General features: G+C 50.0%; 4 protein-coding genes and 1 long non-coding RNA gene across 6 annotated transcripts; 3 read left to right on the forward strand and 2 right to left on the reverse strand.

The window, feature by feature from the left end:
- The first annotated feature begins 2,692 nt into the window (after positions 1 to 2,692).
- On the forward strand, positions 2,693 to 4,216 carry LOC9656402 (polyubiquitin). The gene has a single exon (XM_002973797.2). The coding sequence runs from the start codon at positions 2,737 to 2,739 to the stop codon at positions 4,108 to 4,110; it is 1,374 nt and encodes a 457-aa protein (XP_002973843.1). The 5' UTR covers positions 2,693 to 2,736; the 3' UTR covers positions 4,111 to 4,216.
- LOC112347651 lies at positions 4,098 to 4,900 on the reverse strand. Its single transcript, XM_024678869.1, has 2 exons — positions 4,519 to 4,900; positions 4,098 to 4,451 (listed from the first exon to the last, which is right to left on the reverse strand). The coding sequence occupies exons 1-2, from the start codon at positions 4,839 to 4,841 to the stop codon at positions 4,214 to 4,216; spliced, it is 561 nt and encodes a 186-aa protein (XP_024534637.1). The 5' UTR covers positions 4,842 to 4,900; the 3' UTR covers positions 4,098 to 4,213.
- A 293-nt stretch (positions 4,901 to 5,193) lies between these two features.
- On the forward strand, positions 5,194 to 7,376 carry LOC9643039 (polyadenylate-binding protein RBP45). The gene is made up of 6 exons (XM_024678668.1): positions 5,194 to 5,758; positions 5,887 to 6,358; positions 6,446 to 6,510; positions 6,567 to 6,697; positions 6,754 to 6,850; positions 6,903 to 7,376. The coding sequence occupies exons 1-6, from the start codon at positions 5,423 to 5,425 to the stop codon at positions 7,083 to 7,085; spliced, it is 1,284 nt and encodes a 427-aa protein (XP_024534436.1). The 5' UTR covers positions 5,194 to 5,422; the 3' UTR covers positions 7,086 to 7,376.
- A 2,846-nt stretch (positions 7,377 to 10,222) lies between these two features.
- On the reverse strand, positions 10,223 to 10,742 carry LOC112347587. The gene is made up of 2 exons (XR_002992818.1): positions 10,634 to 10,742; positions 10,223 to 10,535 (listed from the first exon to the last, which is right to left on the reverse strand). It is a non-coding gene; the product is annotated as an uncharacterized LOC112347587 (long non-coding RNA).
- Positions 10,743 to 10,936: 194 nt separating this feature from the next.
- Positions 10,937 to 13,039, forward strand: LOC9643040 (myb protein). Of its 2 annotated transcripts, XM_002973799.2 has the most exons (4): positions 10,937 to 11,433; positions 11,664 to 12,224; positions 12,297 to 12,623; positions 12,748 to 13,039. In XM_002973799.2, the coding sequence occupies exons 1-4, from the start codon at positions 10,962 to 10,964 to the stop codon at positions 12,843 to 12,845; spliced, it is 1,458 nt and encodes a 485-aa protein (XP_002973845.2). In that variant the 5' UTR covers positions 10,937 to 10,961; the 3' UTR covers positions 12,846 to 13,039. The 2 variants fall into 2 exon arrangements, with proteins under 2 accessions (XP_002973845.2, XP_024534435.1); XM_024678667.1 differs by having other exon boundaries at positions 11,664 to 12,623.
- The last annotated feature ends 9 nt before the right edge of the window (positions 13,040 to 13,048 follow it).

The raw sequence follows: 13,048 nt of genomic DNA on the forward strand, positions 1-13,048 counted from the left end.
AGGCAACAAGCAATGAAAACTACAAAGGGAATTGAGTGAGGTGAGAGCAAGGGCCAAAGATATGGTTCCCTCCTCAAACTTAATAAACAACCATTTGTTTGGCGAGGTGATAGATCTGCTGCTGCCGCTCGGGCTTTCCTATGGCCTCTTGGACTGGAAGTGGGACCGCCGGTTCGATTCCCGCTGAGCTCGTAATCCTCAAAGTAAACGTAAAATATTAACCTTGGGTGAACTCCTTGTGTCGCCGGTGTTGGGGCCGCGGTAACAATTGCTTGGTATGTATATTCCAGTGCCATGTCTCCATTCTCTTTTTAAAGCGCAGCAGATGCCCTGGGTGGGCATCTTGGTCCGAAATAGCGAAAGGGGAATGCAACGCCTTTATATGGGACGGTGGGGAGTTTTGGCGGCATCCGGAGTTTGGGCGGTTGTGGATTCCCGCACACGTGGGCCCTCGATCTCTGAGGATCTGGAATAACATTTTGATACTTGCGGACGCTGGAGTAAGTTGTAAGGTGGGATGTGATGTGTTGTCTCGCGAGGAAGAAGAGGGCAAACAAGAACCCTATACATGACGCCTTGTTGGCTGGTGCTTGCTTTGCTTTGCCTAACGATCGCCGGACCAATCATTGCCCGCAAAAAATATAAACCTTGCAGTTCTAGATGATCACACTGTTGTTGTGTGGTATCATCAAAGGAGATATGGCTCCACCCCATCCACCCATGATCTCTACGTTGGGGGGGGAGCACGGAGCCCCATGCACCGTATGGCATGGCCAGCCGCCATCACATGATGCATCATGGTGGGCATGATGCGACGCTCATGGAGCGCTCATGCGCGCATGCCCTCGCGCGCATTATTCCATGGAACCCCATAGATGGCAAGTATATATGCATTTAACCCTTCCATTTACTGCAACAGCATGTTCGTTTGCATGCAAAATCCCAATGCGGAAGCATACGGTATATACGCTTGGCTCGCCAGACGGCCGCCTGTCAGAAACCCGGGAAGGAAAAGCGACGGGCGCCACCCACCCATCCCCGTCACGGCGACGAGGTGGGGCCAAAAAGACGGACGAGGGTGACGTGCCGCATGCTTGCCCGTGCCGCGTGCTGCTGCCCGGCTGACGGGCGCCCGTCCGTCGTCCGTCATCCAGAACTGGGGGAACGGGAGTTCTTACCGCGGGGTACAAACTAGACCCTTGGATATGTTTCGTGTGCGCTCGTGGCGCGGTTAATTGAAGGGAGTGGATTTTGCCTGACAGCGTGATTTTCGGAAAATGATTTTAAATGATTCGGGGCGGGGCAATAATGCGCAGGAAAAATTTGGCGGAATGGTTAAAAATCCTCGGCTCATGCAGATCGAATGACCCGACCTCGTGGCTTCTATCTTATAGGGTTTGAGATGGGGGGAAGCACCAAAATGGTGTGTACCTAGTATGTGTGTCCAATATGCTGAAGTGTGTGATGTGAGATTCTTGCATTGGGACAACAGGGAAGTTCTTGGAATTGGGTTTAGGTCTCTCACGGTAATGCGTTGAGAAGATGCAATCATCTCTGGTTCGTGTCTGCCGTAATTCTGTGCGTGTTAGCTACTTTGCCTAGAAAGATTTCCGAGGGCTGCGCTGGCTGCGTAGCTGCGAGAATGCCACCATCACCGCCACCGCCACCACCGCCATCACCCGCGCCACCTTTCCTTTCCATTTCGAGCAAATGCAAAGAAAAAGAAGTACGTACATTACGTATGGCCGACTACGTACAGATGCGTGTATGGTGTGTACTTGTGTGGGAGGAGCACTACCTATAGTCCTCGTTGCAATCACGATGTCGCAGATCCTCCAGGGTTCTCTTTCGCTGAAAGAGAGAAAGAGAGCTCTCATCATACCCAGCAGCACTGATGAGAGCGAGGGGTGGAGAAAAATAGCAACACCCAAAGAACTGGTTGGGGGCACACGATTCCTGCAAAGAGAAAGGGGCAAAAATCGATCCGTCCAATGCGATGAGCTCTGTACCTTAAAGTGTCCTCATTTTGTCCTCCCCGCTGCGAGATCTAGCTAGGTTCAGAGGATTGGCACTCGATTTCTGGATAAACACTACGCATAATTAAGTTTGATTCTCTCGCCAAACAAGGAGAGTGGGCCTCGTGAGGTCACGGGCTCGATGCTCTACCCCGCGACGATGCCCTTTGTTTTCTGGGGTGGAAACAAGGTGTAGTGTGTTTGGATGACAAAACGATGCAAAGCATACGGTGGACGGACCATCGCGAAAAGAATCTCTCGAGGAAAGCCGACTTAAAGCTAAGATGGAATCTTTTGGTGGTGTTACCCGCGGTACGAAGGAATCCCCGAGCAAAAGATGCGAGGTTTGATTCCCATGAAGATTATGCTTGAATGGATTTGCTGCTTTTTCGTCAATGGTTTGGAGAATCTCGCTTTGGATTGCGTGTCCTCTGCGCCATCGCAAAAGAATTTCCACAGCCAAGTTGGGAGGAGAAATTTCCGCGAGGAAGCAAAGGGCCTGGAAAATTCTAGTATGTTCCAAGTGGAGGCGAAGGCGGCCACGTCATTGACTTGGTTTGGCCGGCAGTTTTGTCGGTCGCATCGGAGCCCTTGGATGCCGTCCCAATCGACGGCGCCTGTTCCATCCTCGCGTATTTATAAACGGTGCGTCCATGCCCCAACCTCACCAGTTCCTTGATTCATTTTTTAGGGTTTCTTTGATTCTTTGATTTTTAGAACGATGCAGATCTTTGTGAAGACTCTCACCGGCAAGACGATCACGCTCGAGGTCGAGAGCTCCGACACGATCGATAATGTTAAGTCGAAGATCCAGGATAAGGAGGGAATTCCTCCGGACCAGCAGCGATTGATCTTTGCCGGCAAGCAGCTCGAGGAGGGGCGCACGCTCGCGGATTACAACATCCAGAAGGAGTCGACCTTGCATCTGGTGCTGCGCCTTCGAGGAGGTATGCAAATTTTCGTCAAGACCCTAACGGGGAAGACGATTACGCTCGAGGTGGAGAGCTCCGACACGATCGACAACGTTAAGACCAAGATCCAGGACAAGGAAGGCATCCCTCCGGACCAGCAGCGATTGATCTTTGCCGGCAAGCAGCTAGAAGATGGCCGGACTCTTGCCGACTACAACATCCAAAAGGAATCCACGCTCCATTTGGTCCTTCGTCTTCGCGGGGGTATGCAAATCTTCGTCAAGACCTTGACGGGGAAGACGATCACGCTCGAGGTGGAGAGCTCCGACACAATTGACAACGTTAAGACGAAGATCCAGGACAAGGAAGGCATCCCTCCGGACCAGCAGCGATTGATCTTTGCCGGCAAGCAGCTGGAAGATGGCCGGACTCTGGCCGACTACAACATCCAAAAGGAATCCACGCTCCATTTGGTCCTTCGTCTTCGCGGGGGTATGCAAATCTTCGTCAAGACCTTGACGGGGAAGACGATCACGCTCGAGGTGGAGAGCTCCGACACAATTGACAACGTGAAGACCAAGATCCAGGACAAGGAAGGTATCCCCCCGGACCAGCAGCGTTTGATCTTTGCGGGCAAGCAGCTAGAAGATGGCCGGACTCTGGCCGACTACAACATCCAGAAGGAGTCGACGCTCCATTTGGTCCTTCGCCTTCGTGGAGGTATGCAAATTTTCGTCAAGACCCTCACAGGGAAGACGATCACCTTGGAGGTGGAGAGCTCGGACACGATCGACAACGTGAAGACCAAGATCCAGGACAAGGAAGGCATCCCCCCGGACCAGCAGCGATTGATCTTCGCAGGCAAGCAGCTTGAGGACGGCCGCACTCTTGCGGACTACAACATCCAGAAGGAGTCTACGCTTCATCTGGTTTTGCGTCTCCGTGGTGGCATGCAAATCTTCGTGAAGACTCTCACTGGCAAGACGATCACCTTGGAGGTGGAGAGCTCCGACACGATTGACAACGTTAAGACCAAGATCCAGGACAAGGAGGGCATTCCACCGGACCAGCAGAGGCTCATCTTCGCTGGCAAGCAGCTCGAGGATGGCCGGACTCTTGCTGATTACAACATCCAGAAGGAGTCGACGCTCCATTTGGTTCTGCGTCTTCGTGGAGGGCAGTGAAAAGTTTGCTTGTATTCACAATTCCTTGACTGATTTGAGCAAGGAAGTAGAATAAACTAGATTTCTTCTACACGAATTCTTGAATGGAAGGACAAGCTTGATTTTACACGTCTATCACGACTTGTTCCTTGGTTTTCTTCTTGAATGTCCTGTGTCGCTTGTTGATCTTCGTCGTCTCTGGTGGTGGCGGTGGCGGTGGCGATGGCGGTGATTGAGCTGCGGTTTTAGCGGCCTCTTGCTTGGCCAGTTCTTGCTCCTCTTCGGCCTTGGCAAACACATCCTTGAAAACCACTTGGGGAACGTAATAGTTTGTAAACCAAAAGAAGAAGATCAACACGGCACTGCCACCAAAGTAAATATCGCAACGATAAGGCTGATATTTTTTATGGTGCTTCGTCGTTCGTTTACCTGATGGCCACAAACTGGAAAATATCGCCCGGATCAGTCCAGTCGAGCCTGTCGATCTTGTCCACGGGCGCTCCGATTTGAGCTCCATCCTGCGTCTGCTCGGGCGAGGGAATGGGCCTCTTCTCCCCAGGTTTCCTGTGAAATGGCGATGTCTCGGGCGGCAATTCCTCCACTTCAAATTTGAACGTGAGCCCGACCGGAGTCACGAGATCTGGGGCGAAACCGTGCATCACGGTTGCTGCCCGGGCCCTGCGATCTCGAGAAACCCGAAATTTGCGAGACATGCGCGGCGCCCAAGCCGCATTGCAAGCTGCCAACGCCATAGCTCGCAAGAACCCTAATTCCCGAAAATAGATAGCTTAAAAAATCACACTCCTTTTTTGTAAAAGTATCAACCTTTTATCCAGCAACATGCGACGGTGACAGCTGTAGGAGGAAATCTGGGCCGTTGAAATAGGATAAAGCGTGAATATACTCGGCTGTTTGGGGTTCGAATCCCCGCCAAAATTGGGGAAATATCTTCAAGTAGGGCTGTGACACGGGGTGGCGGCAGACGGATCCCGGCCGTCGCTCCGCCGGATCAAACGGACGTTGCGGTGCCGCTGGGACTGGCTGTTGGATGCGCGCCACGTGCCCGCCCTGGGCCAATCGCCGCGGTCCACTGGAATTTCCCTCTATCCTTGTGCTGTTTTGTGTTCCATCTCTCTCTCTCCCTGTCTCTCCCGGAGCTTGGGAAGGCCAGGGGCGCGGAGGCTTTAGGGTTTAGTTAGGGCCTTATGCCGCTGGCTCGCACGGCGCTGGAGGAGGAGACGGCGTAGAGGCGCGCGGCCCTCCCCGGCGCGGAAGCTTTCCAAGGTTCTTGTTTTTCTCTCAAGGCGAGGCTAGGGTTCTTCCGCCAGGAAATATGCAGGCGCTGGCGCCTCACGCTCCACCGGAAGCTCAATCTCCGCAGCAGCAGCAGCAGCAGCAGCACCAGGGTCCGCCGCCGCCGCCGCCGCCAGCGCAGCCGCCGACGCAGCAGGCATGGATGCCGCCACAGCTGGGGATTTCACAGGCCGGGATTCTACCGCCACAGCAAGAAATGCTGCCGCCGGTGAGCGTCATGCTGCCTCCTCTCAAGCAGGGCCAGGCTCACAGCCCCGGGCACGCCAACGGGGAGCTTAAGACGCTCTGGGTGGGCGATCTCCAGTACTGGATGGACGAGGGCTACCTCTATAGCTGCTTCGCTCACACCTCCGAGGTAAGAGAGGCTCTTTTTCTTGCAATGTGCATTGACAGTGCTTGCATTGTTCTCTTTCGTTTTTTCACGATCACTGCCTTGCTTGGCTTGTGTTTTTAAATCCTTTTCTCTCTTTGGTTGGCATTTAGGTACAAGTTGCCAAAGTCATACGCAATAAGCAGACTGGATATTCAGAGGGTTACGGTTTTGTTGAGTTTACCAACCATAGCACTGCAGAGAAAGTCCTTCAGTCTTTTAATGGTACTCAAATGCCTTCGACAGATATAGCCTTCCGCCTCAACTGGGCCTGTTTTGGGATCGGGGAGAGAAGGCCAGACCAGGGTCCGGACTTCTCCATCTTCGTGGGGGACCTCGCGCCGGATGTCACAGATTACATGCTGCAGGAAACGTTTCAAAGCCGCTACTCGTCTGTCAAGGGTGCAAAGGTGGTGATGGATACTACAACCGCTCGCTCCAAGGGCTATGGCTTTGTGAGGTTTGGGGACGAAGCCGAGAAGATGAGGGCCATGACAGAAATGGCGGGTGTGTACTGCTCGACTCGTCCCATGAGGATTAGTACTGCAACACCTAAGAAATCTTTAGCAACGATTCCACCGAAAGGTTTGTTTTTTTTTATGTTTCTTATCAACTTTTTCTTTCATGTCATTGTATTCGCTTCTTTTCTTTCTGACGGAAATTCCTTAACAGTTTTCTACCCGAGTCAAAATTTTGGAGTTCCACCTCTAACTGACAATGACCCATCTAACACTACGGTAACACTCTTTCAATTAGCTTCTTGCGATGACTTTAAACTTTACTCCTCCTGAAGGTTTTCGTCGGTGGACTGGACCACAGTGTCAAAGATGAAGATTTGAAGCAGGTTTTCTCTCAATTTGGGGATATACAGTACGTCAAGATCCCTGCTGGTAAAAACTGTGGTTTTGTCCAGTTTTACACTAGGTAATTGTCTTCTGTTTTTTTTTTTGTCGTTCACAAGTTTAACATGTGTGGTGTAGGGCGAGTGCTGAAGAAGCCTTACAAAAACTTCATGGCTCGACTATAGGACAGCAAACGATTCGTTTATCATGGGGCAGAAGTCCTGCAAACAAACAGGTAAGCCGCGGAGGCTCTTAATTATCTGGTTCTGATACTTCTTTGTCACCAGCGACCACTCCAGCCATGGGGACAGCAGGTCCAGCCAGAGTTTAACCAATGGAACGGTCCTTACTACGGCTATGGGCAAGGATACGAATGCTACGGCTTTGCCCCTCCGCCACAAGATCCTGGAGCCTATGCCTACGGCAATTTTCCACAGGCGTATGGAACGTATCCCCAGCAGGTTAGCTGATTCACGCAGCTAAATTCTTGCATACTCCGCCAACTGGATCAAAGGCACATACACAGACGCATCAAGAAACTGGAGCTCGAGGGCATCAATGGGATGGGTACAGTGCTCTCTCTTTTTTTTTCCTTATCATTCGGGGCGGAGGTGATGAGTAGATTTAGCTTAGCAGTGGAGTGTGTGCTTGTAGGAGGTAGCTTTTGTTGCTTGGTTTGATTCAGACTAGTTGTAGTCCATGTGTTTGCATCTCTTTGTAAATGGCAGCAGTCATTCTAATAGACTTAACCTTTGCATTAAGGAGCTGGTGTCTTTGTGTTTGTGACGTGTGTTGAGGCAGCAGCAGAGCAGGAGAACGAGGTACGGTACCTTGTTTTTGTGTATCTATCGGGATACTAACGCACGCTTTTCTCGTGCAGTGTACTCGTGGATACAAGGTTAAACGAGCGCTGGTTGGTTATCGTTTAATTTATTTTCAAGTTGTGTTGTCGATGTGTTTTTTATCTTGTTCACGCGAAACAACTGCTGATAAGTTTGTGTTTGTTTTGGCGTGAGGTACTTCCGCTGGCGACGTTTGCTCAAATCATGGCGAGTCTAGTTTCCTGGTGTGCTCTGGAGCGTTTGATTGCTTTATTCATTTCTTGTGGTTGTGTTTGTAGAGACGTGGGGAGCTACTAGTAATTTTCGTCACTCAGGCAGCAGCGGTGCAGCAGTGAAAGAGGTAGTGACTTTGTGTATCTATTGAGATCGCAACACTATCCTTTTTTCTTGCGTGCAGGCTTCTGCATACTCGACAGCAACATATTTGTGGTTTGGATCACCTAGATCAATGTAAGAGCAAGTGCGCGCGTGATGATTGCTCTAACTGTGTCATTACTAGACATTTTAAAGTTTCTGCTTCATCGCAGGATAGGTACCTCTCTCACAACCGGTCTTTTCCGTTCTTTTAGTTTCTGTTTGTTTTACTTGCACCTCACCGCTTCTGCATACTGAGTTGAATGTGACAGAAAAAGTTGCCAGAAAGAGAGGGAGAGAGAGCGGGAGAGAAAGGAAACTAATGAATGATTAAAACTAACACCGCCTTCGTCCGTTTCTGGCCTTGCAGCGGTCGCTCAGTTGTCTTTGCCTGACGTATTTGGGAACGTCAGGCCTTTGCATTTTCCGTTACAGGCGAAACTCCTGGACGAGCTACAGAAAAGGTGGGTTTAATCTTTTTCCCGGTGTATGTATATGTATGTTTCATGTACGTGTGACGTCGCTAACTTGGTCTGCGAAACAGGTACTGGCTTTGCAGTGCGCAGACACACCCAGCCTTTCATCATGGGAAGTTGGTCTCTTTCGAAGGCCTCGCTCTTCCTAGACTGTAAGATTTGTTTTTTGCTTGCTTTAGTTTCCTTTCAGAGAGAGAGAGAGTGAGAGGGATTTGGGATGGACAACTAGTGCTTCTGCCTGTGAAGTCTTCTTCAGCTTGCTTGCAGTGCAGTAGAGACAGTGTGGAAAGAATGGCCAAGTTGCATCATCTGCAGCTATTTCTAAGTTTCTTTTCCCGCTTCTCTCTCCATCAGTCAGTCAGTGCATTGTATTTTCCTGTACTAACGACGTTCGTTGCTGGTTGTTGGATTCCAGATATACGTTGTGGAGACATGGAAACATGTATAGGCATACCTCACAGCTTTAACCACCGTTGCTGTAAAGTCCGGAGTCCAGGGTAAGGAACACAAAGTAGCAGGCTTTTCTTCGTGCATTGCTCGGGTCTAGCGCTACCAGGTTAGATAAAGCAGCCTTTTCCTCCTGGTTGCTATTGATCATCGCCACCTCGGGAAGTAAACCAACTAGGGGACGTTTGATCGTTTGTCTGGAAGAGAAAGCGTAGCACAGTAGTCGAAGGACAGTGGCACGGCACGGCACGGGAGGATTTGGCTTGGGATTTGATACTTGCTCCAAGTTTGACTTGCATCTGTAAGTATCTAGAGGTACTTATTAAGTCTGTGTCTTCCATCTTGCAGGTGTGTCTCAAACGAATTCGAGTATGATTAAGAATGATGGAGGCCCTGAGAGAGATTGAGCATCGAGGGGGAACAAATAAAGACAAGATGTTTGCACACGGGTATGAGAGTTTTATGTGTTAGATTCTCACTTCTTTCACGCTTTGTCCTTTGGTATTATAACAGAAAGTTCCAGCCACCTAACAGCGGTGGCAAAGAAACACCGATGATCAAAGAGACGAGCTGTTGTTCCGTCCGTCCTTCTCGTCCCTCTGCGAGAAAAGAATAAGAGAACGAGCTGAGACACGCACACACACACAGAGGTAAGCAGACTACACACCACCACCTACTTAGCTGATCTCGATTGATGACAATATCTTTCTTTCTCCATGGGACTGCAGAGGGCATCGATCAGCATTGGCTATTTATATTACATACGACGGACGAACATACCAATCAATCAATCAATCAGGCAACAGTGGCGCGCAGCAGCAACAGCAACAGCACAGGTCTTTCAGAATTGAAAAGACTTTCTCTCTCTCATATTTTTCTTTGTTCTTCTCAGGGTCAAGAACGAAAAAATCAAGCCAAAGAAAAGGAGGACAACTTACAACTTCAACTCGCAGAGGTGCAAGTCAATGAAACGCTGGGGGATCACGATATCTCTAGGATCCAATCTATCTTCTCTTAAATGTGGAGAGGTGCTACTATAGTCAAAGGATATTCCGACCGCGACAGAGCTCATGAATAACAAAGATTCGCTTGTTCGCTTCTCAGGGGTCGCCGTCTCCGGCAGCGGCCAGAGTGGTCCCCGCAACAGCGACCGCGACAGCGACAGCGACGAACAACAATACAAACGCCACCAACAAAAGGGGGAGGGGTCGCGGGATCGATCCGGGACCAGGCCGGGAGAGAGACAAGGAAGCTACCATAGACAAAAGGAGATAAACACACAAAGAGAGGGATTTCTACTTTACTTTTGGCAGGGAGAAGCCAGCCAAGAAACATATCACTGTCACGAGCGAAAGAGTTGCGTGTCCCAAGTTTGGTTCTTTGGAGTGGTAATGTTGCTGGTGTTGTGACATCTCAACAATCACAGGTCACACTTGGCAGCCAAACAACAAGGCACTCAAGGCAAAGCAAACGTTTCTATTACTATTAAGCAAGCCAAGCTTTCACCTTGTTTTAAGAGATTAAACTTTTATACTCGTTTTAAAGCATCAAACTTTTCTCCTAAAGAAGATCATTACCGAGATCCCGTGTTGTTCTGACCCGTTCTTGGCCGGGAGTATAAATTGCCTGGGTGTGGGGCTTCTCTCCTTTCTTATCTTTCTTCCTTGTCTCGTTGTTTTTGTTTTTTTTTTTTCATTTTTTGCCGCTGCGGGGTCAATTGGTTGGTTAGAAAACGGCGACAATCGCACCACCGCGGATGTGGAATGAGGACTAACTCTTCTCTCCTTTCTTCCCTCATTTCCTAGCAGCAACAATCGAAAGGAAAAAAAAAAAATTCAGAACTAAAGAAATATATACAGGAAGAAAGAAGAAAAACCAAAAGGAATAGAGCACAAGTACCTGCCTGTTGTTCTTGCTTCGATGCTTCGATGCTCCAGAAATTCCCTTCGCTTTTCTCTCACCGGCGCATTATAATCAGTAGGTAGTCGGATGGAGATTTGCGATCAAAGTACTCTTCTTGCTCGCCCCTGGCTTGTCGACGCTGATCGAGCCGGAAAGATGAATAACTGCTTTTGCTGTTGAGTGATCCGTGTCAGTCTTTCCTTCTCTTCTGGCGGTGAAGCGTCGCCGCCACGAGCGACAGTCACTGTTGAATCTCACGAGCAGCAGCATCTGGAGAGGTTCTTAAAGTTCTTCCATCCTGTCCTCCATCCAATTCAGAGCTTTGATGGCAGAGAGCTCCTTCTTTCCCGGCCGCCAGGAATCGTCGTCCACTAAGTCGTATAGAGGCTTGGGCCTTCTCACAGCGGCAGCGGCAGCTGATCACAGCCAAAGTAGTCACCAAAGCAGCAGCTCCAACGAGGATGACAGAGGAGATGATCGGAGGAGCTCAAAGCAGAAGAAAGGATATCTCAACCAGGATGACGAGGATCAAGACGACGACGATGGGGACGAAGACGACGAAGAAGAAGAAGCTGGCGGTGTCGAGGACGCTGAGTCGCTGGAAGAGCCGGAGGATAAGTTGAGGCTGGTTTCGGGAGGAGCTGGGGCCGATCATGAGAGCGAGGGAAATTTTTCCAGAGTTGTCTATCCCCGGGGTCATTGGCGGCCTGCCGAGGATGATAAGCTCAAGCAGCTGGTTGCTCTCCATGGCCCCCAGAATTGGAACGTAATCGCGGAGAATTTGCACGGGCGATCAGGTACGATACACAATCTTTCTGCATCCCCCGGGGATATCATCAATCTTCTCCCGTTTCTCCGTTTCACGATATCCCAGTTTGCATCACTGCATCGCTCCCGCTGCTCCAAAAGATCATCTCTTTGCACTGACCGCTGGAGAATTCGGACTCCCCGAAAGTCATCGTTGCTAGAGACATTCGGACCCGACTGGCTGACCGTCATCTGATATCTGTCTTATCTGTCTGTGCAGGAAAGAGCTGCAGGCTTCGATGGTTTAACCAGCTAGACCCGAGGATCAACCGGCGCCCCTTCAGCGAAGAAGAAGAGGACCGGCTCATGGCTGCCCATCAAATCCACGGCAACAAGTGGGCTCTCATTGCCAGGCTCTTCCCAGGTAGAACTGACAACGCCGTCAAGAACCACTGGCACGTTATAATGGCGAGGAAGCTCCGGGAGAAGTCGAGGAGCTCGTCGAGCAGCAGCAGCATCACTAGAGCTAGAAAGTCCCAATTCCCGACGTCCCTGGCGCGCAGAACGTCTTCCAAAAAGGCCTTTCCCTCCGGCGGACAGACTGTGGCTCAGTCCCTCACTGCCTGGATCCACAAGTACTCCATCATTGCCTCGTCTTCTTCAGCAGCAGATAGCGGGTGCTACAACTTTGGTGGCAATGCTTCTCACGATCACGGTGTCGACAACAGTTTCTATCACCACCAGGCCGCGGCAAACAGGGAATTCTCCAAGCTCAAAGGACTCCTCTCTCTGTGCCCTCCTCAAGTGGATCCTTACAAGTATGCAAAAACCTTTCCTGGAGGTACAAACAGCTCGCTTAGTGCAACATTGACAAAAGGAGAAAACTTACCAAAGATACGTGCGTATGCTGCAGAAAGGAGAACATGCCCACCGGTTTTAGCTGGATTTGAATTCCCTGACGTTCGGGAAGAAATGGAGACTTCTAACAGCACTGTTTTCGTGAGCCAACAGCCGGAAGCAAGCCCTTACAAGCTCCAAGATCGAAGTTTTTTCTCACATAATGTATCTTCCACCGCCAACTTCGTCCACGATAGGAAAAGGATTGCAAACTCTGACACCAGTGACCTGAGTACTGCGTTGCGGTTGGGAAGACATTCCCTCGACCACCAGCAGCAACAGCACCAGCTTCAACACCAGCACCAACAGCAGCACCAGCAACACCAGCAGCAGCAAGTTTCAGGTGAAACGGCTTTCTATGACTTCCTTGGAGTAGGAGTTTCCTAAAAACCTTTCCTGCATCCGCACTTCTGCAACGTGTCAAAGTTGGCATACGAAACGCTAACAAAATATCTAACATGTGACAGCAATCCACAAACAACTCTGGAATGCAAGAAGCACAATCCAGCATACTGTGTTGACATATACAATCATAGGGAAGAAGATGAAGAAGAAGAAAAGGTAGCAGCCAGCACTCACTGCGAGGAAAAAGCTTTTGCGTTGGTCGTTGTCCAGAGGATCAAAATCGTCGCGAAAAAAAAACTGTGAAGCCGGCCGAATTTGCAACTAGTATCTGTAAAGTTGTCGGGGAACTCACTGATTCTCTTCCGCGAGAATTATCGAAATAGAGTACTTTAATCAATCACCTGTTTGTATATATATCGTTGT

The sequence above is a fragment of the Selaginella moellendorffii genome, unplaced genomic scaffold, assembly GCF_000143415.4.
Source record: "Selaginella moellendorffii unplaced genomic scaffold, v1.0 SELMOscaffold_23, whole genome shotgun sequence".
Taxonomy (NCBI): domain Eukaryota; kingdom Viridiplantae; phylum Streptophyta; class Lycopodiopsida; order Selaginellales; family Selaginellaceae; genus Selaginella; species Selaginella moellendorffii.